Source organism: Monodelphis domestica, chromosome 2 (genome assembly GCF_027887165.1).
Source record: "Monodelphis domestica isolate mMonDom1 chromosome 2, mMonDom1.pri, whole genome shotgun sequence".
Taxonomy (NCBI): domain Eukaryota; kingdom Metazoa; phylum Chordata; class Mammalia; order Didelphimorphia; family Didelphidae; genus Monodelphis; species Monodelphis domestica.
This window is the reverse complement of record NC_077228.1, coordinates 434895914-434920246: the sequence shown is the minus strand read 5'-3', so window position 1 is coordinate 434920246 and position 24333 is coordinate 434895914. Positions and strand designations below refer to the sequence as shown.

Sequence of the window (24333 nt, the reverse complement as noted above, 5' to 3'; positions counted from 1 at the left end):
CTGTTGATGCAGATCAACAATTTATAATTTCTAGTCTTACTCGGTTGGTCCAAGGTACAGAGAAGTTGTGATTTGTCTATGATCATATCCCATGTTATCTTTTACCACTCAACATATTATTCCTTAAATTGTATGTAATTCATATATCTTGTCTTTTCTGTTCTATATTAGGAACTCCCTGTCTTTAGGGATTATACTTTACTCTTTTATGTTTTATTTCTTTTCATTTTAACACATTTTACATTTCTGTACAATTGTGGTACAGTGCCTTGAATACAGTTGGTACTCAGTAACTATTTTTGAATGAAAAAATAAGTTGATGGATAAAATATAATTTGCTGGGTTAGAATTATACTTTTAGTAAAAATGTTTACTTTCCTATGTATAATTGTAGTCATGTTGCCTTTGGCCTCATATGTTAGCTTGAATTTTACATTATTATTTTAGGATCACATGCAGATACATGAAAATGAACTTGGTTACTCTCTAATGTGGCTAAATACCTGGTACCTTTTAGCCAAGAGGCTTACAAAATTCAACACAAAGAATTGCTTCACATTCCATGGAGAAGGAATAGAAACCATAAAAATAAAGCCCTGGTCCCATATTCCTTGATTATATTTCCATAATGCTAAACTACTTTGCCACTTGAGTGAATTTAGGTTGGAGGAAATGATGAAACTAATTTTGGGGTCTCTAAGTCATCTGATTGAACTTAGTATTTATCAGATACTACAATGAATCCATTATATTTTCAGCTGGAATGTGAGCTTTCCCTGCTTAGTCATCTTTTAATTCTTGAAGAAAGCATGCTTTTGATAAATATTTATTGAATGTATAAATGAATAATTGTTATGACATTATGCAGATATAAACATAGTCATCTCTATTTAATCAATTTTATGCAAATCAGTAATAACATTTTTTTCAGAGGACCTTTATATGCATTGTCTCATTTGTCCTTCAAAACATTGCTTTTCTTATTGGTAGGGCAAGAATTATGATGTTCATTTTATGAGAAAGGATGCTGAGATCCCAACAGATCAATGGACATAGAAATCTAATTACAGTCAGCTAACATTTTAAGTACTGACTATGTGCCAGTCTATTGCTATGCTGGGGTTAGCAAAAAACAAGCCAAAACAAAAGGGCAGAAACCAGTCCATACTTTCAATGAACTCATGGAGAAGAAAACATGCAAACAATTATGTATAACCAACATAAATTGGGGATTGTCTCCTAGGGAAGTCACTAAAATAAGGGAAAGCCTTCTTACATAGAGTAGGACTTCAGCTAACACTTAAAAAAAGGCTGAGAAGCTAGAGGAAGAGGTAAGAAGGGAGAGCATTCCAAGAATGGATAATAGTGAAACAACAGCTTGTGAAAATGGTGAGGCATCTTCAAGAAAGAGCAAAGAGACTAGTTCTTCTGGATTGCAGAATATGTGAGATTAAGGAGTCCTCCTAAGGACACACAGGAATTTAGTTGCAGAACTAATACTAGAATCAAGTCCTTCTCATTCCTTTTCTATCATTCTTTTCCTGTCCAGGAAACAAATAAGCATCATTCTGTCCAGTTAAAAGTATTTATTAACTAGTCTTATATTCATTGATTTGACCAAAAATCAGTGAAGGAAAATATGTTGCCTCCTACCCTTTGTCATTTAGTTATGTTTAGTCTCTTCTTACTCTATGTTTTTCTACTTTATGTTGGCTTTGACTAATTTCTCCTAGTTTGTTGACTCATGCCTTCCTGATTGCAGGTTCACAATGCTTCTGTTTGATTAGTTTTCACAAGATCAATTTCATGTTTTCAAAATAGCTGAAAGGGAAAGAACTTGCCTTTAGCTGGTGGTTAAACCACATTTCTTAAATAAATAGAATTGTCATTTACTTGTGAACAAAAAGGAATGTTTTGAAAACAAGAGAATGTGGGGAGAAAGAAGTTTTGTCTAATTTGGCTTTAAATAGCATTGGTCAAATTTTAAAAATGGCATGCTTTCTAAAACATATCTTTTTAATTTTGCTAATGTTTTCATGAGGGAAAAATAGTATTACTTTAGATTTAACTGTCCATACATGACCCTGAGTCTATACTTAAAATTTGTTTCGGTTTCTTTGGCATCTGGAAGAAATTGTAGGGGATTGATTTGGAATGATACGGGAATTAAAATTCCTGAGTCACAGGAGTTAGAAGTGGGAAAGACCTGCCTATCACAAATGCTCAGGCCCTATTAAATGGCAAAGCCTCTTGTGGGCAGGGGACATTCACATGTCTTCTATGGCTTGTAATGCAGAAGAACTAAGAGAAAGAAGAAATCATCTTGGGCAACTCAGTTTCCTTCTCTGTAAAAAAGTAAGGATTGAATATAATGTTTTCCAAGAAAATATGGGAATCTTAACTGTGCAAATCTAGGATTGATTTGTCTATGTCTCTGTCAATGGAGAAGGTTATAATTCAGTGAATGAGTGGGTGTCCAAAAGGTGCCTCATCGACCCTTGATAAAGGTATTTTATAAGGAATCCAGATGTCTAGTCTCTTCTCTGCTGAGTCATAGATTCTCTTGTAACTTATAAATTTTGCACTGAAGTGTTTATGATACTTTGAATGAATAAATCACAATGAATTCCTGCTAGGGAAAGGGCATTTGGCTAAAAGCTTTCTGGGCACCTGGTAGCTTCAGAGCTTCAAGCCCCAATTTAATTTGTATTTTGTAAATGTTTCCGTTGCTCTTTCAAAAGATCTACATGGAATAGGCACTTATTCTTGGCAGACAAAGTTGGTCTCTTGTTTTCCTATTTGCTTTCTTTCTCCCTGACTTTATTATCTCCTCCTTCTCCTTTCCCTCCCTCTTTCTTTCCTTTCTTCCATCTTCCCTTTCCTCCCTCCTTCTTTCCCTCCCTCCCTCCTTCCTTCCTTCCCTCCTTCCTTCCTTCCTTCCTTCCTTCCTTCCTTCCTTCCTTCCTTCCTTCCTTCCTTCCTTCCTTCCTTCCTTCCTTCCTTCCTTCCTTCCTTCCTTCCTTCCTTCCTTCCTTCCTTCCTTCCTTCCTTCCTTCCTTCCTTCCTTCCTTCCTTCCTTCCTTCCTTCCTTCCTTCCTTCCTTTGTAACATGTGCAAATGATCCCACAAATCTTGAAATAAATTTAATGCTAACCTTTAATATCATGTCCATGTGCTATCAATAATAGAAGTTTATACTTAGTAGTAAATACCTGGAGGTTTGCAAATTAGTTTATAAGGATCTAGTCTGATCCTTATTGCAGTCCTTGAATCAAGTAATGCAAATACTATTTCTATTTTATAGGTGAAGAACATAATTTCCAAAGAGATTAAGTCCTCTGTAAAATGTTACCAATAGGAAAGTACTTATAGCATAATATATACTGAGCCAGAAGGAAACTTGGAGTTCATGGAGTTCAGTCCCTTGGAAGTAGAGGCCCAAGAGAAGTTAAATAATTTTCCAAGGTCACACAGGTAGTAAATGGGTAGAGCTAGAATTTGAACCCACATCTTCCATTTTCTAATCCAGTTTCTTTTCTATTCTACCACTCTTTCATAAATACTGCATACTGAAATGATACACATGTAACCCAAATTCTCTGGTTTTTTAAAGCAGGATTTCCTGATTCTGACTGTGCTAGACAGCCAGGTAGAATTTTGGTTAGAGCATTGCAGTGGGAGTCAGGAAGGCTTGAACTCAAATATGAATTCAGATACTTAGGGAAGAGGTGACCCTGACTGGCCTAGTCATTCAACCTCATCTATAAAATGAAGATAATAATAATTGCACCTATCCCCCAGGGTTGCTGTGAAAATCAAATGCGATTACCATTCTAAAGCTCTCTGTAGACTTTCTATAAAAGCTAGCTATTATTATGTACTTTTGAGGAGTGTTGTCGAAAATACTTGTAAACCTGGAAGGATAGCAAATTTTGCTTTCACCACATGAGAAAAGTAGCAGCAGGAACCACAGGAAAAGCTTTTTTCCTGATCTCTATTTAGAATAGGAAGTAGAACATGTAGCCGCAGCACGCTACTGAAATAACTTGCAGCAGGACAACATGCCATTGGATTGAGCTAGAATGAAGTTTAGTTTCATGTTTGCTGATATTTATCTTTCTAGATCCTGCCAATGGTTAAATTATTCTTGGAGTATTATTTGAGTATTCCACTTGGCATGAATTAACTCTTGCATGGCATTATGGAATCCTTTAATTAATTGCTTATCTGTGCTACTAATGGGTTCTAAGCAAACTGATAACACTTCCCCTCTATCTCGATAAGGTACTCAGAGGAGGCAGTTTTCTTATCTACACACATTTATTTTTATTGAGGAAGATGAGACAATTTCGAATCCTAACCAAATGCTTCCATTATCTGTCATTTTTCAACTCCTTGAAAAAAGGTTCTAGATCAGTTTTTTATGACCATTTTTGTGTCATGGACTTTTTGGGAAGACTTATGAAGCCCAAGAAGCCCATCTTAAGAATAAGGTTGTTAAATGTCTAAAAGAAAATGTGTAGGATTACAAAAGAAACCAATCACATGCAAATGATTTCCAGTTGGAGGCAGCTAAATAGTATAGTGAATAGATTGCTGGGTCTGTCATCAGGAAGACCTGAGTTCAGATCTAGACTCAGATACTTACTAGCTTGTGTCCTTGGGCACATCATTTAAACTTCTATTTGTCTCAGTTTACTTGTCTGAAAAAATAGGGAAAATAATAGTTTTTACCTTAGAGGTTTTGGGGGTGAATAAATAAGATAATATTTCTAAAGTTGTTAGCATAGTACCTGACCGTTGTAGCTGCTATGTAAATGTTAGCTATTATAAAATTATATATTCTATAACATAATAGAATATATTATTATATAATTAGAACAATATATTATGGTTGGTGCTACTATTATCTCCATTTTAAATATAGATATAGATATACAGATAAAGAAACTGAGGCAGACCAGAGGTTAAGTGACTCATTCATTCGAGTTATATAACTATTGCAGACTTTTGGAATACAAGGAGAAATGCCCATTATAAATTTACTTTGGAAAATAATCTAAACAGCATGCTGTGAAATTATAATGCCCATCCTTGGCACCAAAGCAGACGTATTGAACCCTCCAACACACATTTCTTTGTAGAGATAGGGGGCCATCTATGTGGAAAACTGAATATGTCACTGGACTTTTTTGATCTGTTGGTCAGCTCTACTGACTTTTTCTTTGTATTTTTTCCCCCGTCATTCTTTTAAGGGGTAACATTTTGAAAGAGAATGGGATTCAGTGACAGTAGGCAATCTTGGTAATATAAAAAAAGAGCAGTAAACCTTTTTAGTTTTGCACAGTTTGTGGAAGCAGCTAGGTGGATAGATAGATAAAAAAGAAAAAAAAAGACAGGCCTGGAAACAAGAAGATCTGGGTTCAAATGTGACTTCCTAGCTGTGTCACCCTGGACAAGTCAGTTAACCACAATTGCCTAGCCCTTACTGCTCTTCTGCCTTGGGACTGATAATTACTATGGATTCTAAGGCAGAAAGTAAATATTTAAAAGAAAACTCAAGCAAAAATAAATTTTAACCAAAGTAGCAAAAATATTCTGCTTTTTAAAAAAGAGGTAATTTTCCCCTTTAAACAGAACTTTACAAACAAACAGACTTAATGTTCTACTTAAGAGTATAGACAATTATGGTCAAAGAGATCTAGGGGAGAGCTAGATGGCTTAGTAGATAGGAAGCCAGACCTGGACAGAGGAGGACCTACCTAGGTTCAAATATGGCCTAAGATATCCTAGCTGTGTGACCCTGGGCAAGTTACTTAACCCCAGTTGTCTACTCCTTACCACTTTTCTGCCTTGGAACTGATATTTAGTTATTGATTCTAAATCAGGAAGAGAGGTTTAAATTTTTTTTAAAAAACCCATATGTTTGAATAGTTTTTTTTTTAAGCTGATGGGCTAATTTTTTTTTTTTAACTTCTGAATAACAGGGTCCACAGGAAGCATCTTCATCTTCACTTGTATTGAGTGAACCATCCTGCTCTTTTTCTTCCCTGGAGAGTTCAGTCAAGTCATCCAGCAGTTCTTCTTCTTCCACGTCTAAAACAAGCTACCCAGAAAGGCAGTCTTGGCTCGACATTGTTAACAATTCCTCTACTTCTGTAGATGTGGGACAGTCCATAATGGTTCAGATCCATTCACCTGCCCTCCAAGCAGAGGCCTCAGAAAATGGACTTGTCAAATCCGACAGTGGATTTCTGAACTCTTTGTCTAGTGAGGAGACGTGCTCATTCAACAGCAGTTTAGATCATCTCTCTGTTCCTGATGACACGATAGGACTTAAGACACCAGATAGAGGTAATTAAATTGAAAAATTGTCTCATTTATGTACAGGCATATTTTCTGTTTAAAAAGGAAAAAGCAATAAATAATATTTCTTTGTGTAAGAATAGCCCAGTGCCAGTCACAATGGTAAGTGCTTAGTTCATACCTGTTGACCTGATAGTTTTAATTATGATATAGAAATGCAAATTAAGAACTTTCTAAACTATGATTATTATGACTAAATAACAAGCTTGTTGAGTTGCTTCAAGCCCCTGTTAACTTTTTCAATCCAGTGTACGCTTGATAAAGTTAAGACTTGTATAATTCATAATCTTTGAATATTTTTTAAGATTCTAGATTAATAAGGCATGCTCATGAATTATTTCAATTTGATAAATACTTTTAAAATACATGAGTTGTAATTTAAGAGGATGATTTTGATGTCTACAAGCCACACAGGTAAGCAGATTTGTCATGCTATGCATATTCTGCCATTTGTGGCTGGCTAGTTGTGGCTGTGGTTTTTATATTTCTTCATTTCTTTCCTTCCTCCTTTCTTTGTTTCTTTATCTTCATGATAATTAATGATGCTTTAGAATCAAAAGATAAAGAACTGAAAATATAACTACCTAGTCCAACTGCCTCATTTTACCAAAAAAGGAAGCTGAGCTCCAAAAACAAGTAGTCAGTCCAAGATCAACTAAGTAGGTTGGGTCTCCCATAGGCCATGTAGTTCCACTTTGTTCTGAGGTTACACACACTGTATGTGTTTTAGAAAGTCATTTCACAAATATATTCTGTTACACAGGAAAATGATAATTGTTAGCTATAATGCAATCAATCAACACACTTTTATTTAGCACCTGTTGTCTGGTAGGTATTGGAGTGGGCACTGAAAGACAAAAAGAAACACTTCTTTTCCCTACCAAATCCATTGACACTGTTGCATGTGCAGCAATTATGGTCTAAGCTAATGATGAATCAGTAAATGCATCCTCATATGTGAAAGACAAGTTTTTATTACTTATTATATCTTTGTGAATGAGTTTGTTTTCTGTATATTAGTGGTATTAGCTCTTTTACTCTAGGTAGTCATGTCTTCATGTCTGAAGGAGGAATAACTTCTATTTTAAATATGGCTGACATTTCTGTTTTATCTGTGTTTGGTGCCAAAAATCAAATCCCAATGATGTAAGATTCTGATACCTTGAATTTGAATATCTATGGTATGACCTTAGATAGGGCTCCTTTGAATTAAAAGGCACTGTCCAAATTACTGTAATGTAAAAGTGCTACCCAGAGCTTCCAGTTTCTATTCATCCCTTTCTCCAAACTGAGAAATTGAGGAGATGAGAAAATGTCTAATTGTCTCTTAGCCTAAAGGATGGTGTTCTCTAGCAAAAGGAAAGATCATAGATCACAGAGTCATTAATCTAGAGTGCAAAGGAATTTTAGAGGTTATTTAGTCTTAAGTCTCTCAATTTACAGATAATAAAATAATAATATATAAACATATATTAATAATAATAAACTGAAAAACAAATAGAAAAGGTGATAAGGAATTGTCACACAAGTGGCAATTAGGATTTGAATCAAATACTTAATTGAATAGTTAGCCTCAGGATCTTTTTCACAGATAAACTTTTTTTGAATAATTATATGATGATAAAGAATGTTAGAACAAAGTATTTCCCATAGTCATTAATGGTTACAAAATTATGAAATTGTGATGTGTCAATAAGTTTGATAGTTTATCTGGTAGAGCAGCTAGGCTGTGGAGTATTCTGCCAAGAAAACCTTTAAGTATCTCATAGTGCAACCAAATAGTATTTAATAAAGGCCCACTTCCAGCTTGGTGGTGCAGTGGAAAGAGTGAAGGGCATGAAGTCTGGAAAACTTGTCTTCCTGTGTTCAAATGAGGACTCAGACATTTCCTAGTTGTGTGACCCTGGGCAAGTCATTTAACCCTGTTTGCTTCAGTTCCTCATCTGTAAAGTGAGCTGGATTAATAAAAAGGCAGACTACTTCAGTATCTTTGGCCAAGAAAGCCTCAGATGGGGTCATGAAGAGCAAGACACCACTGTAAAACAATAACAAAGTTTCACAATAAATGCCTTACTTTCTGGAAAAGAAAAATCAATCATTTCCCCACCCTTGGAGAAATAACACTGGCTTTCAAAAGTTCCAAACAATCCACAAGGTCACAGTCCTTTACTGAAAAGAAATGTGATAAAGACATAAACCTATCTTTGCATTGTTTTTCATAAGATAGCCCCTTGTGACCCTAGGAAGGGCTTTTGGGGACAGCTGCTCTCAAGTGCTGCTCAACAGAAAGGTCATGGGAAGGCTCCTGCTGTTCTTACATCCAGATCACTTCAGTAGGGTTCACAGGACAAAGGAGTCTTTTTCATCAAGATATTTTAATGAAAGGAGGAAAAGGAAATCCTGGAATATGGGGGGGGGTGGCTTTGAAGAACAGTGTTGTCTGTAATCTCCATGCACTTGTTTAAACTGCTTGGAGAAAAGCATTCCTGTGGAGAAAAATAAGAGAGAAAACAAAAGTATTTCTTCCCTCATTGTGTTGCCACAATTACCATATGTAGTGGATTTTTCTTTTTCTTTCTTTTTTTTCTTTTCCTTTCTTTTTTCCCCCTGATGATTCCCTGCTGTCTATGGGTTTTTGTTGAAATCTCAAAATAGCTAAACCAAGTGAAGTAGTCACTATGGAAACTGTAACCCAATCATTTGGTCATGTTCACTTACTATTGAGGAATCAAATTACATCTTTGTGACTCCCAGCCTGTTTAGAGTTATGTCTGCATTTCTCTTTCTCCTGGAAGGGGGAAAAGGGTAGGTCAGACCAGAGGGAAACATTTCATTTCTATCATTTTGGGGAACCTTGTTATCGTACTGCCATGCAGAAGAGTTCAGTAATGTCTAAGAAATTTCATGTTTGGTCTTCAGGACAATTAATTACTGAGACACCCATGTGTTCCTTGTCAGAACCTTGGTTCCAGATGGTGGAACCAACAGACTGATGTCCCGTGCTCAATACTGTTAACTTTCTCTTTTAAGTTTGGTCAGAGAAGGACATATTTAGCCAAGGATAGACATGAACAAAATAACAAAATTTCCCAAAATTTCTCTTATTCTACTGTACAGATGACTTTACAAAGTACCAGTCAGTAGATTCCCCTTTTTTTTTGAAAGAAAATTTTTTGATTGCTTTCATTTTTACATCATCTTTATTTTCAAGTACATTTCTCCTTTACCATCCCTTGTATCTAAGAATAAAAAATAAAAGGAAGGAAAAAATCAGCAATTGGGAAGCAAATATATATGTACATAAATGAATTTAGAACTTTAAAAGTGGAAATTAACATAAAGCATAACAAAATGTTATATTTTCAGAGAGTCCAGATATGTGATTTCACTGGTTTAGAGAATATTAAGGGAGGAAAACTTCTTGTGAAACCATTTGGAGTTTTTTTGGCAAAGATACAGGAGTGGTTTACTATTTCCTTCTCTAGCTCATTTTATAGATAAGGAAATGGAGGCAAACAGGATTAAACAACTTGCCTAGGGCTTCATAGCGTGTAAGTCTCTGAGGCTGGATTTGAAATATCTATCTATTACAGAACTCAAGAAAATGAGCCTTCTGATTCCAGGCCTAGCACTCTATCTACTGGGCCACCTAGCAGCCCAATTCATGACTAAGACACTTCATCTCTTGGCTTCAGGTTTTCTCTTTGGCTATCTACCATGTCTGGAATGCCCTCCCTTTTCTACTCTGACTACTGACCTTTCCCTGGTTTCATTTTAGGTCCCAACTAAAATCTCATCTCCTATAGGAAGCCTTCTCTAACCCCTCTTAATTCCAGTGCATTTCCTCTGTTTATTATTTCTTATCCTGTATAAGCCATACTTTATATAAATTTATTTGCAGGTCTCCCCAATCAGGTTGTAAATTTCTTGAGGGCAGAAACTATCTTTTGACTCTTTTTGTATTCCCAGTGCTTAGCACAATGCCTGGCACAAAGTGGACATTTTATGAATGTTTATTGAATGAATGAATGAAAGTGGTCACTCAGGCTACTTTTGGTCCCTTTTGAGAATGAATCCCAAGGTATTCTGTTCTAATTTGAGATAACATTTTAAAGATTTTTCCTTTTATTAAATGGGAGTGTGAATCAGCAATTCCATCATTGCTTATAGTTTTTCTCTTGGAGTCAAGTGGATCAAGTCTAGTTCATCTTTTACCTTACAAGCCTTCAGAGACTTCATTAAGTATAATCTTAGCTGAGCTCTAAATTTTCTCTTCTCTATATTGAGCAGGATAGGTAGGGTGACCCAGTGGATAGAATGCTAGACTTGCACTCAGGAAACTCATCTTCCTGAGTTCAAGTCTGAAAGCAGATGCTCCTAGCTTGCCAGTCTGCGCAAGTCACTTAACCCTATTTGCCTCACTTTTCTCATCTGAAAAATGAGTTGGAGAAGGAAATTTCAAATCATTTCAATGCCATTAATAATAAAAACACCAAATGAGATCATGAAGTTGGATACAACTGAAAAGCACCCTAACAATAACATACTAAACATACTCAATTTTTGCAACTGATACCAAGGTGCCATGATTTCAAAGCCTTCAGGTATACAGCTTATCCTGTTTTATCTCTAGCTTGTTAACATCAGCTTTTTTGGCTACCCTATCAAATTATTTAATTGTATATAAAATTTTCAGTCTAAATCCCCCAAAACAGAAGCTGGAAGGGAGGGCATTCCAGATATCACATCTAGCAATTCTTTCATCTTCTTTGTGCTATAATTTAACTTGGACTTGAACTTGAGCTAATCACAACTCATATTACCTACCTATTTATCTTTGTATCAATTTCCATTTAGGCTAAAATTTCTGTTCACTCCAATCAAAGGGTCATTTTCCTCAGAAGAGAAAATAAAAACAACAAAACTTCCTAATTCTGCCTTATCTCTATCATCTATTCTCGCCATCCTATATATCCTGACTGGTGGTTCTATCATTTCTTTGATCATCCCCCCGCACTGCCCCTCCCCCCCAAACAACAACAACAACCGTAAAACAAAAAAGTTGTTCTCTACATTTTCCATAAGGAATCTAACCAACATGATAAAAAGTCTTTCACTGGATCCTTAAATTGTTTTTTTTTTTGGTAACAATTCTAGAATATACACTCATAATCTCTTATTGCCATTAGTTGGGGTCATAGAATTTAGAACTAAACTACTTCTCTTTTGGGACACAAATGTCTATGGTGAAATATCCCATATAATTTCTCATATTCATATCACTTTGGTATAATGCTCTTACCCAGAGATGTCAGACATGTCTGCCACATTTTTAGCACAAGCTAAACCAGATTAAAATGTAATTGGGAAATATTTCACAAAAAATACAAGAGAACATAGATAGTGTTAATATGTGGTTTTCTAAATCATGGAGCCCACAGGGATCCTAATGTATGGCTTAGGGGTCCCTATTTCTTCAAATTGACACTGCTGCTCTACCCTACTAATATCTATCTTGCTCTTTACAATTACTCTTTTCAAATACCTTTTATTCTGATTCTGTTGAAAATCTGGCTCAGTTAAATCTCATATAACCTCTTTATTGGCTCATTTTGTCCTGTTTCTTTTTCATTATTTCATATTCACAAGAATATAGTACCTGTAGAACCCATCTAAGATAGATAACACCTATGGACTAACTCAATGACTTGTTCATGCCAACTGACTGTTATATGTCATATGTCAAATGACCTTGGGAATTTTTCATCCATGATTTTTTTTGCATGTAGATGGATAGGCCAATCCTTTTTGAAACATTATTGAGTTTATTAAAATATTTTTATTGTGTTTTGGGGATCAAATGATCAAGAAGGTTATCTTTGAATAAAGTGCACCAGGATGCTGTCCATACATTGGAATCCTTTTTCTACTTGGACTTTTCATGAAACATCTTCCATTTTAATGCAGACACCATAGATCTACACATTCCCCTCTGTTTTACACCTTGCCTCATGTTGCCACTAGGCAGATTGTTGGAAAATGTCAGTTCCTGATTATGTCTTAGACTATTCTTTACTTTTCACCATATGTGTGAGAGATGGTGTATTTTATGAGAAGCTTTAATTAAACTTTTATAATTCAAATCAATCGGGTCTTAACTTATGGCTGCACCTTAGTGTTTTACTAACTGAATGCATTAGAGTAGTTTATTGTTGAGAAATAAATATCCTAGGGGTAAGGCAAGTTTCTAAAATCACCACATTTAAAGGAACCACATGTAATCTGAAGAGCACTAGATTTGGAATGGGTAGACTTTGGTTTGGATCAAGTTCTTCTCCTTAGTACCTATGTGACCTTTATGAAGTCATTGTTTCTCTTTGTGATTCAGTTTATCTGCAAAGTGATGGGACTGGATAAGATCTTTTTTTTTTTTTGTAATTAGTATTTATTGTTATATATCTTTAAAAAAGGGGAAAACATCTGCTATCTCAAACCTATTATTATAGTTTGGTCTAGTGTTGCATAAATTACTCAGTTTTGTCTAACAGGAAATAGCATTTAGATTCAATAGCATATATTGTATGAATGTTTGGTAGAAGTTTTGGATAGAGGAAGTTTTTGGTATTTTTTATTCTTGTTCATGCATGTGTGGTTTTTGTTATAGCATTTTTCTTTTTTTCCTTTGGTATAGAAGGGAAGATGCTAGGTTTTGAATTAGTTTCTTTAGACCAAAGATTGTTAAATTCTTCTCAGCAAAAAGTTCCCTAGAAAATATTACTTACTAAAGAATTGACCTTACTATTAGTAATATAGAATATTGCCGATGGAAGAAAAATTTTCCATTATTTTCACAAACCAGTTTTTCCATTCAGTTTTAAAAATATCTCTCCTTCCCTTCTATCCATCCATTCCTACTACTGTATATATTATGGTACCTATTAGGAGTTAAGAACTGTTCTAAGAATTGGGGATGGGGAGAAAGGAATAAGGGAGTATCACATACAAAAATGTTTTTTTTTCTTTTAAATAGGGTGTTTATAGACTAGAAAGGTAGTTGAAACTAATAATAATGATACACAGTAGAATCCTAAAGTTAAGGCCTAAAATGTTATAGGCATGATGTTTCAGGCCTTTAAGATTTATTTTTTAATAGGTATCCTCTATATTTGATTCTGGAGGTTAATAGAAGGCCAAAAGAACTTATTGAATAGAGGTGTAAATCAATAAGTTCACAATATCACCTGATAGCTGAGGACTAGACTGGAAGAGATAGACAGGAATACTCAATAGGAAAAATAACTATGCTTCTATGGTTGGTAGCAGAGCCAAATGAGAGACAGTTACTTATTTAAAAGTTTTCAAGTAATTTTTTTTTTCAAGTAATAGTTTAATGCAGAAATCGCCATTTTTCCTTGCAGTTTTAGATTTAACCATTCATGGAAATAGCAACCTACTTAATAATGTCAATAATAATACACCTTCCACAAAAATCCTCCTCTAGAACCTCTTTATTCTGTGTGTGGGACCCTGGATTTCAGGTAGTGATACTAACAGAGAACAAATTCTAGTGGTTCCTGCCTCACAGGAAACACTGAAGGTGAAATGAAAGCCTGGCCAAAAGAAACAACAACAATCCCCCCACCCCCCCCAACAAGAACAACTTTTACAATCCTGTGATCAGTCTCTCCTTTCTGAGCTAGGCGTTGTTGTCTAATGGGTAGAGCTAGTGTCAGAGTTAGAAGGGCCAAAGGAGTTCATGTTCTATCTCTGGCACATAATGGCTTTGTTTGTAACCATGGTAACCTCTTCAAAACTCTAAATTGCAGAGAAGGTAGAATAGAAAGTCTGCATTAGGAGAGAGTGCTCATTGCCAGGAGCTTCCCATATTGATGAAATTATAGGAACAAAATTTTAAAAAGTATCCAAACACCTCTCAATAACAGCACTTTAAGGCATACAAAACATTTCTCTTATAACAACCCTGTGAGGTAGTTTTGATAGCCCCATTTTATTGATGAGGTAGCTGAGGCACAGAGAAGCCAAGTGACTTGCACAAGGTTACACAGATATTATTAAGGGATAGAACGAGAATATGGATGTAGTTCTTTCCTGATGCCAACTTTAGCATTCTTTTCATATAAGCAGCATCTGTCTAGAAGTAACAAAGGTTTAATTAGAAAAGGGCTGTAAACAGATTTCTGTCCATAAAATCCATTTGTACTAATCTTTGTTTTTAAATTCTTATAGATACAAATGACTAGAAGCCCAACACTTTTTCATGGCCATATTTTCCTTCCTCTTCTCTCATTTCCTTTTCTTCCAATGGCTGCAGCTTTGCATAGCAAGTACTAATCTTATTTTCTCTTTCTCACCAACTCTTTCCAAGTTTCCTTTGTTCTTTAGGGGCTATAATTATCTTCTATGGGACATCATTAAACTTCTACAATCTCAAAAGGCCTTCTTTTGAATTGTGAAGTGAAAAATGGCAGATGAATTCCCTTCCTGTCTCCCAAAGGCAACATTTATATTCAAAATGGAAAACAAACATCCCTGTTCCAGCGAGCACAAGGGAAAACTTAGCCAAAAATAAGATAGTGGGGGAGGTAGAGTTAGAGATCATCTCTGTACAGTGTTTACCACAGCCAAATGCAGGGCCTATTAGTATTCCATTGCCTTGTCAGAGGAAGACAATAGCTTGGAGCATGTAGGAGGAAGAGGAATGAGCAGCACCTTCACAAGAGTTGATAAACTAACATGAACTTGGCAAAGGGTGACTGCCAACTATATGCTAGAATTGTTATTTTGTCATCATTGCTGATGACATTCAAAGACCCTAAAAAAACAGTGTATTTTAGCCTTCAACCCTTGACATTTCCTATTATTATCATTACCATTAAAAGGGATAGTAGTTAACATTTATAAAGTTCTTTAGGGTTAGTGCATTGCATAAATTATTTGTTCCTTAAAACAATCCACAAGAAGTTGGCAGTTCAAAAGTATTCTGATCACCATTTTACCAAATAGGAAAATAAGAAAAATAGAAACCAGAAAGATTTTAAAATCTTCCCTTCTGTGGACCTAAAACCTAGTCCTACTTGACGTTAGGGGAATGGACTAGGATCAGATTTTCATATCCCTTTCTGTCCTCTGAATATGAGATGCCCCCAATAGAGATTCTATTTCTTTTGTTACACTTGGGCACAAGCTGGGTATTCAGTATTTAGTGCAGAGGACCCTGAGGAACATAAACAGAACCAAGCAATATCAGAGAGTATCTCTAAGATTGTAGCCTAGGAAGAAGGGGGTAAATATGCAAGTGAAAAGATGCATAGTACAAAGAAAATGAATAAAAGAAGGTGAAAAGCAGACGACATGGAGAAAAGAATAAAAGAGAGTGAAAAGGGAAAGAAAAATCTCTTCCATCAGCCCTAATCTTTCTCTCCCCTACATTCTTTTTTTGGAGACCTCATCAGCACACTAGGATTCAATGATCAATCTCTGCTGCTGATTCCTCGATCTATATATCCAGTTCTAATTTTTCTCTTGAACTCTGTTTATCAGATATCTCAAACTGGATATCCTCTAGCCATCTGAAACTCACCATATCTAAAATAGAACTCATTATCTTTCCTCCTAAACCCATATCACAATCAATGGCACCTTCATTCTTCCAGGCAGCCAGGTTTGAAACTTCTGGTGCTGCCTCAATTCCATACTCTCATTCACCCAATATATCTAATCAGTTGCCAAATATTATCATTTCTTGTTTTTGAACATCTATAGCAGATTTATTATGCAGTCAAGATAGTGCCTAACATGAAGTTAGCAAGATGTATTCCATTTGTTTCATATTTTGTAGAATGCCCTCAGCATGTTGTGGACACTGCCAGTGGAGATTTTATGGGAGGACATGCCCCCAAACCTTCACTTAACTTCTTTGAACCTCAGTGACATGACAATTTGAAGGGTTTGGACTCTAAAGTTATGATCTTATGGTGTCATGAGTTAGTTACTCAGGAGAGGAAAGCATCACTAGGGAAAGTAACTGCACTCATGAGATAATGGAAGAAGTACAAATATGTGAATGGTTTGTATTAAAAACAGACATGCATTTTGTATTTGAAATTTCTGATCTATTACATAAGACTTCTGAAGATGAAGCAATTGAGATTTTCTTCTCTCCATTGCTTATTTGCTTTCATATAATCATTTTCCATACTTTTATTTCTCCACTTACAAAATGTTAGTCCTTTAACCTGCTTCACAAAGTGCCTATGAAGATGAATGAGAATTTGACTATAAGTGTTTTCTATGTCCATGGAAATCAAAGCAGTATTATTGTCATGTCAAAGAACAAGAATATGGGCTTGATGAGGAAGGGTAGCAATTGCAATTAAAACACTTGGATTTTAGACAAAATCCATTTATCTGCCTTGAGAAAGCAAAGAGTGGTGGAAATAATTAACATGGCTTCTATTTCAAATGAGAGAGAGGAAGTGATTTCCCTGCCAGTTTTGTTTTCTTGGTCATTTTAAGATGATGGGTCACAATGAGATATTTGTTCCTAATTTTATGAAATGGAAAAAAGTAACATAAAGTAAAGTGAAAACTCTGAAATGATTCAGGGAAAATGGTGGGTTCCTGGTGCAGAAGTGGAAAGAATACTGAATTTAGAGTCTGGGATCTAGGTAAAAAACCTAGCTCTGTTATGACTATCAATATGATCTTGGACACGTCATCAAATCTTTCTAGGCCTCAATTCTTCAATCAATAAAAATAGAATTTGCGACTAAATAGTATCTAAGGCTCTTTCCAGATTTAAGACTCTGATCCCATGATTTATTTTTTTTTAGTTTTTTTTTCAGTTTTATGTATTTAATTTAATTTTTATTTTTTGGTTTGGAAAATTTTATTTAATTAATTAATTTAGAATATTTTTCTATGGTTACAAAATTCATGTTCTTTCCCTCCCCCCTCCCCTGACTGCCCTCCTATAGCTGACCTACAATTCTTTGCCTCTAGTTATATGCCCCTTGATTAGGGATTAGGGATTAGGAGATTCCTCTGACACTGCCACCAACCTGTTGTAGGCCCTTATCACCTTATTCCTGGTCTATTTTTGTGGCCTGCTATTTGATCTTCCTATCTCAAGTCTTGTCCCACTCCATTCCATCTTTCACTCAGATGTCAAACTGATTTTCTTATGGTATAAGTTGGACCACATGTCCACACCCACCCTGTCTCTATTTTACATTCCATCAAGTCCAGTGGAGCCCTGTTGCCTCTAGGCAACTATAAAATGTCATTTTCTTTTTAAAACCCTTCATTGAGCAGTCTGGAATTATGCTCAAAGGCTTATAAAATGTGTATATCTTTTGACTCAGCAATACCAATATTAGATTTATTTCCTAAAGTGATCAGGGAAAAAGGAAAAGAACCTAGATGTTCTAAAATATTTATAGCAGTTCTCTTGGTGTTAGCAAAAAACAAAAACACTAGAAACTGAGGGGATGCCTATCAATTGGGAAAGGTTAAACAAATTGTGGCATGTGATTGTGATGGAATACTATTCTGCCATAAGAAATCATGAACAGGTTAGTTTAAAAATGCAGAAAGAACTACATGAAATTATGAAGAATAAAATGATCAGAACCAAGAAAACATTATGTACAGCAACAGAAATATTGTTTGAAGAATGACTTGTGTACTCCAGAGAAAGAACTGAAACAAGCAATTAGGAGGAGAGGGAGGGAGCTACCTTGGAATTTTAATGTAGCAAAGAAACAAAATAAAAAATTTTAAAACCCCTCATATAATTTGGGTGATATATTGATTCTTCCCTCTTACTAACTTTCAAAAAAGATTTGTTAAGTAATAATAATCTTTTTAAGCATTTTGCATTGGGACCATTCAATCAACTAGAAAACACTTCCCTTGAAATATCCACTTACTAAAAAGGCTAATAATAAACTCTTGTTTATTTGCACATGGAAAAAAAAGCCCCTCATGAACCTGGCCCATTACTACCTTTCTAGTATTCTCATTATTCCTTCCACCCTTTCCCCACTATCATTCATGACATTGTCCTCTTGTTCCTAACACATGACATTCCATGTCCTGATTCTGGGCATTTTCACTGATGGTTGTCTAGGTCTGGAACTTTCTCCCTCTTCATCTCTATCCCCTGCTTTCTTTGGCTTCCTCCAAATCTCATTAAAGGACCTCATGCTAGAAACCTTTCCTGGTATTCCTTAATGTTAGTGTCTTCTTTCTGATATTGCCTTCAATTTACCCTGAACGTGTCTTGTTTATACATAGTTACTTGCATTGTGTCTCTTCCTTTAGAAGAGGAGATTAAAAAAAAACCAAACTTTCTATGTATCCCCTATGCTTAGTACAATGGCTGACATAAAACAGGTGCTTAATAAATGCTTGTTGACTAGAAGGAAAGTCCTTTGGTGCAGTGTGTGTCTATATATTTGTACTGTGGACTTTCATGTCCCATATTATAATATGTTACCTGCTTTCTTTATTATGATACTCTTAACTTCCTGGCTGGTGGAGACCTAAACATCTGCCGTTGGAAATATTCTGTATAAAAGTAAAAACTATGTATATATATATCTATATCTATATATACATAAAATTAAAATTCAAAATATAAAATGTTATAGTAAACCACAGTAGCTAGCACATAGTAAGAGGCTGACTCTGCCTTTAGTTATAACACTGGTATGTGACCTGTGTTTATAGTACATCTTTGACACCACGATATAAAAAGCCTGAAGTTGTTTTTTTTTAATTTTAGACAGCCACATAGCACATTAAGGTTTACCAAGATATTCAGATGTACTTTCCCATTTTATTCTTAGAGAAATATGTGACTGAGAAAGAAGATGATCTGGATAGGTAGCTAGAGGGAGGGTAATCTACAGACTGATGAGTTCCAGTGGTGCACACACACTGTCAATAGATATAGAAGAAAGCTCTTAGGATATTGGGAGAGAGACAATATGGAATAAAGAGAGAGGTCTGACTGCTGGGTCAAGACCTGAGCTTGAGTTTTGCCTCTGTTTTATATTGTCTGTGTTATCCCACTTCAGTAATTAATTCTTTTAGTGCCCCTGCCAACTAGCAGATCTGGATTGATGGAGGGAAATTTCTCATCACAATTCCTAGTATCAGTGAATTCACAGATGTCAACTCCCTCCTCCTAACCACCCCTACCTTCTCACATTAATACTGTGTGGTAATGAGTGTCACTAATAAAACCTTCATCTATCAGATGAAAAAAAAAAGGAGACTTCCAGGGTAGAAATTTCTTGCCCAAGATCCCATTGTTAATAGGTGGCAAGGCAATGACATGAACCCACATCATCTTTGGCTGTGTTTAGTGTTCTTTATACTATTCAATGTAGAGTTTGGTCCTTGTGTTTCAACACAGACATTCTGATACGATTATATTGTCCTTATGGTTTCTTTTTCTGCTATGGTCAGTAGTAGAGACTTACTGGATAATAGGGTTTCTAGATTAATAGAATATATAGAAATGGAGTGCAGTGAGGTCAGCAAAACATTTGACTAAATTGGCTAGGGTGAATTTGTGAAACAGATGGAAAGATGTGGATTGGATAATTCAATTCAGTGAATATAGAAGTTGTTGAAGAGTATAGAAACTGTATAGCAAGGACTAGCATCAATTAAAGGACCAAGAAAGTGGTCAGAAATAGAGTAACACAGATCAGATCCATTGTTGAGTGAGTATGATGTGGAAAAAGATCCAGTAACAAAGAGATGTCAGAAATGTATAAGAAAAACCAGGGAAGAGAACTGGCACAGTTGGAATGCTTCCATCTCATTCTGATTGGTAACTTTAGCAGTGATGTGAATAAAGGCATAGATTTATGCTCAGTAGGTTTAGAGAGAGCATGAGGGATAACTAATGTATTAAATGTTCAGCTTAGGTAGCTAATGCTGTGATGATCTTGGATCCAAAGATGATGGTGGGCTAGAAGCTTAATACCTGAAGCTATTAAGAGGAAATATAATAAGAATAAAGATCATATATTTGGATTGTAAAAGGAATCAATTGCAAATGATTGGCAAGATGTGCTTGTGAGCAGTCCATGACTTCATGCTCAATGTAAATATGCTCAGTTAATTACAAAAGCTAATATAACATTAAACTTCATTATTAGTTACATTTCCCAGAATAAAGATTTGTACTTGACAACTGAGTGGAGGAAGGATTGGAGTGGGAAGAAACTTTAGGCAGGGAGACCAATTATAAGTCTATTATAATAGAGGCGAGTACAACCTGAACTGGAATATTGCTTGTCAATTGTCAATTGCTGGTCAAAGGGAGATGTATACAAGAGATATTGTGGAAATGATAAGATTTGGCAATGAATTTGATAAATGGGATGGATGTAAATAAGAATTTATGGATGGACAAAGAGGTTGAGTCTGGTTGGCTACCAGATAATGATACTCTTAATAGCAAAAGAAAGTTTGCAAAGAGGGGAGAGTTTTGCAGGAAAAATAATGAGTTGTTTGAACTTGTTGAATTTGAGATGCCTATGGGATATCTAGTTAAAAATAATTGGTGATATGGTACTGAAGCTCAGGACAGAGTAGACCTTGATTTACATAGAGTTTCTGAGAACCATCTAAATAGAGATGACAACATTGAGATGATTATCATCACGATTAATTTAATAGTGATGATTCTCAAAGGGAAATGATGAGATTACCAAAAGATAAGTGTCTTAAGGAGCAGCTAGGTGGATAGAACATTGTGAATAAAACTCTGAGCCTGGAATTAGAAAAATCTCAGTTCAAATTCTACCTTAGACACTATCTGTGTGATCTTGGACAGCTCATTTAAATTCTGCCTCAGTTTCCTCAACTGTAAAATAGGACTGTAATATTGCCTATTCTTTGTGGTTTTTGTGAGGATCAACTGAGGTTAGACTTGTAAAGCATATCTCAAGGTGTCTGGCACATAGCAGATGCTTAGTAAATGCTTGTCCACTAATACGTTTCTTTACCAACTAGAATATCTGAAAACCCTAGTGCTGGGCCCAGAGCTCCAGGGCTTGCTGCTATCCAAAAATGAAATGGAATGACCTCAAGCAGAGGCCAGATGACCAGTTGCCATGTAAATTGCAGAGAGTATTTCTGTTTAGCTACAGATTGGACCATGTAGCTTCTGATTTTCTTTCCAACTTGGAAAGGCTGTGACTCTTAAATTCTTAGCCTAACTCCAATGTGGTTGCCGTGACTTGCTACTTCTGTCTTGCTGACCTCATCCATTGTGATGACAGTCACAGAAAAGTTCCCTCATATTGCATGTGCATGGCTGAGCCAGGAAGGCTAATTGTGCCCACATGTAGCTTTGAATGTAGTTTTATTGTCATTATTCTTCAAAAACTGTTAAGAAAGAGAACAAAAATGTCAGGGCCAGCCAATGCTCTTAACAATTAAGTCTCATCTAGAAAATTAAGGGACATTGTCATGCTGTAAAGTATCTATTTTCTCTTTTTAAAAGGAAATTATGAGAACACTTGCAATTAATTTTCTTAGGGAAAACATTTTTCTTGAATTTTTTTTTTTGTTCTGGAATAAAAATTCACAGAATTAAAGGCCTGGAAGAAGAGCTAGCTTTAACAAAGTTTATAAACAGGAAAATTACATCTCTTTCTAGTGTCTTCAGTTTTCTTTTTTTCTTCCCTTTGATGAAGCCTTCTCCCATTTCTTTGTGGGGCACAGTGTCCTCATCCTCTGCCCACTCTGAAAACCTGCTTTTATAAAAGAATATGAAACTTATTTATACAGAGGTAACACTTTTCACAAATATTTGCATTTACTAGCAATTAGTACCATAAATTAAAGGAAGCTATGTGGTGAAATGTAAGACACATATTTTGAGGATAGCTCTGAAAATCTTAACATATTTTGTGGCTTCATGATTTGTGAGGCTAGCTTCTATCAGAAGGGACCTTACAAGATCATTTATTGAATCTCTCTTCTCTAGCCTCAGAAAACACTCATCCCAAGATGATGAGAATCAGTCAGAAAATATATGTTATGCCTACTGTGTACCCAGCACTTTTCCCTATTTTTATGAGCCCCATAGAGAAAGTTGTTGTACAACCTCTATTTTGAAGAGATTTTAGTGCTCAGCAATTTTGTTTATTCTTTTTTTCAATACTTCAAAAGACTTGCTATTTCAACAGTGTGATTGACTGATTAATCCTAGACATCTAGGTAGATATAATTGGATAGAGTGTTGGGTAGGCAGTCAGGAAGAACTGAGTTCAAATCTGGCTTTAGATATTTAATATCTGTGTGTGACTCTAGGCAATCAATTAACCTGTTTGTCTCATTTTTCTCAGTTATAAAATGAGGATAATAACAGCACCTACCTTGAAGGTGAGGATGAAATGAGACAACATTTTTAAAGAACCCAGCAAAGTGCCTGGCATGTTGAAGATACTTCATAAATCATTATCTCTCCTACTTTCCCTTTTTATGGTAATTCATTGAAGGAATTGGTGTTTAGCTAGGAGAAGAGAAGACTTAGGAGGGATATGATAGCTATCTTCAAGTTTTCAAAGGGCTGTCAAGATGAGGAAGGATTGATCATTTTCCCCCATGTGCAGCCTTAGAGGATAGAACCAAGGGAAAGGGGTGAAAGTTGCAGAGTCCAATTTAGGTTTGACATCAAGGAAAAAAACAACAACTTCTTAACAACTTTCAGGTGAAATGGGCTCTCGAGGTGATTGGTTCTTCCACCTTGGAAGTCCTTAAGGAGAGACTAGACAAGCACCTTTTGGGTTTGTTATAGTAGTGATATGCTATATGGGTAGAATGATATGATCTCTGACATGTCTCTTCCCACTCTCCAAATGAGTGATATTGTGTGATTATTATTTTTCTTTATAGAACAGACAAAAGGTCTTGAAGATGATGAAATGGAAAAGCTTTACAAATCTCTAGAACAAGCTAGTTTATCTCCTATTGGGGATCGGCGACCTTCAACCAAAAAGGAGTTGAGGAAGTCTTTTGTTAAGCGGAGCAAAAATCCGTCCATCAATGAGAAACTTCACAAAATCCGGACACTGAATAGCACATTAAAGGTAAATTTCCTGGCATTAAGATGAGCTGACAGGGTGGTAAGCTTCATGGGGAAGGAAGTCCTTCTAATGGTATGGGAAGTTGAAATTTAAGTCCTCATATACTCATCCAATCCTGAGTATTTTGTGAGATCTTGTATATAGTTAATTGATGCAGTGGATAGAGAATGGGTCTGGAATCAGAAAGACCAGAGTTTGAGTCCAGCCTCAGATACTTACTATCTCTGTGATTCTGAGAAATATATTTAACTCTTTCAACCTCAATTTTCGTATCTATAAAATGGGGACGAAAATAATAGCACCCACAGAGTTGTTTAAAAGAGGATACTAGCAAAAAGACTCCAGCAAGCGATCACAAGGGTTATTCACTATGACCAGGTAGGATTTATACCAGGAATGCAAAGATGGTTCAATATTAGGAAAACCATCCACATAATTGACCATATTAACAAGCAAACCAACAAAAATCACATGATTATCTCAATAGATGTAGAAAAAGTCTTTGACAAAATACAATACTTATTCCTATTGAAAACACTAGAAAGCATAGGAATAGAAGAGCCTTTCCTAAAAATAACAAACAGTATATATCTAAAACTATCAGCAAACATCATCTGCAATGGGGATAAACTAGAAGCCTTCCCAATAAGATCAGGAGTGAAACAAGGATGCCCATTATCACCTCTATCATTTAACATTGTACTAGAAACACTAGTAGTAGCAATTAGAGAAGAAAAAGAAATTGAAGGTATCAAAATAGGCAATGACCTATTTTAGACCAAGCTTTTTGGTGATAGACCAAGCTATCACTCTTTGCAGATGATATGAT

The 24333-nt window shown here is 35.6% G+C and overlaps 1 protein-coding gene across 7 annotated transcripts in view; it reads left to right on the top strand.

Annotated features, from left to right (window-relative positions):
• Positions 1-24333, top strand: part of IPCEF1 (interaction protein for cytohesin exchange factors 1) — a 268654-nt gene that overhangs the window by 228883 nt on the left and 15438 nt on the right. For all 7 annotated transcript variants that reach the window (XM_056818971.1, XM_056818970.1, XM_016428978.2 and 4 more), the window contains 2 exons: positions 5988-6354; positions 23314-23507. In XM_056818971.1, coding sequence (XP_056674949.1) covers positions 5988-6354; positions 23314-23507 — 561 coding nt within the window. The remainder of the gene's footprint in view (positions 1-5987; positions 6355-23313; positions 23508-24333) is intronic.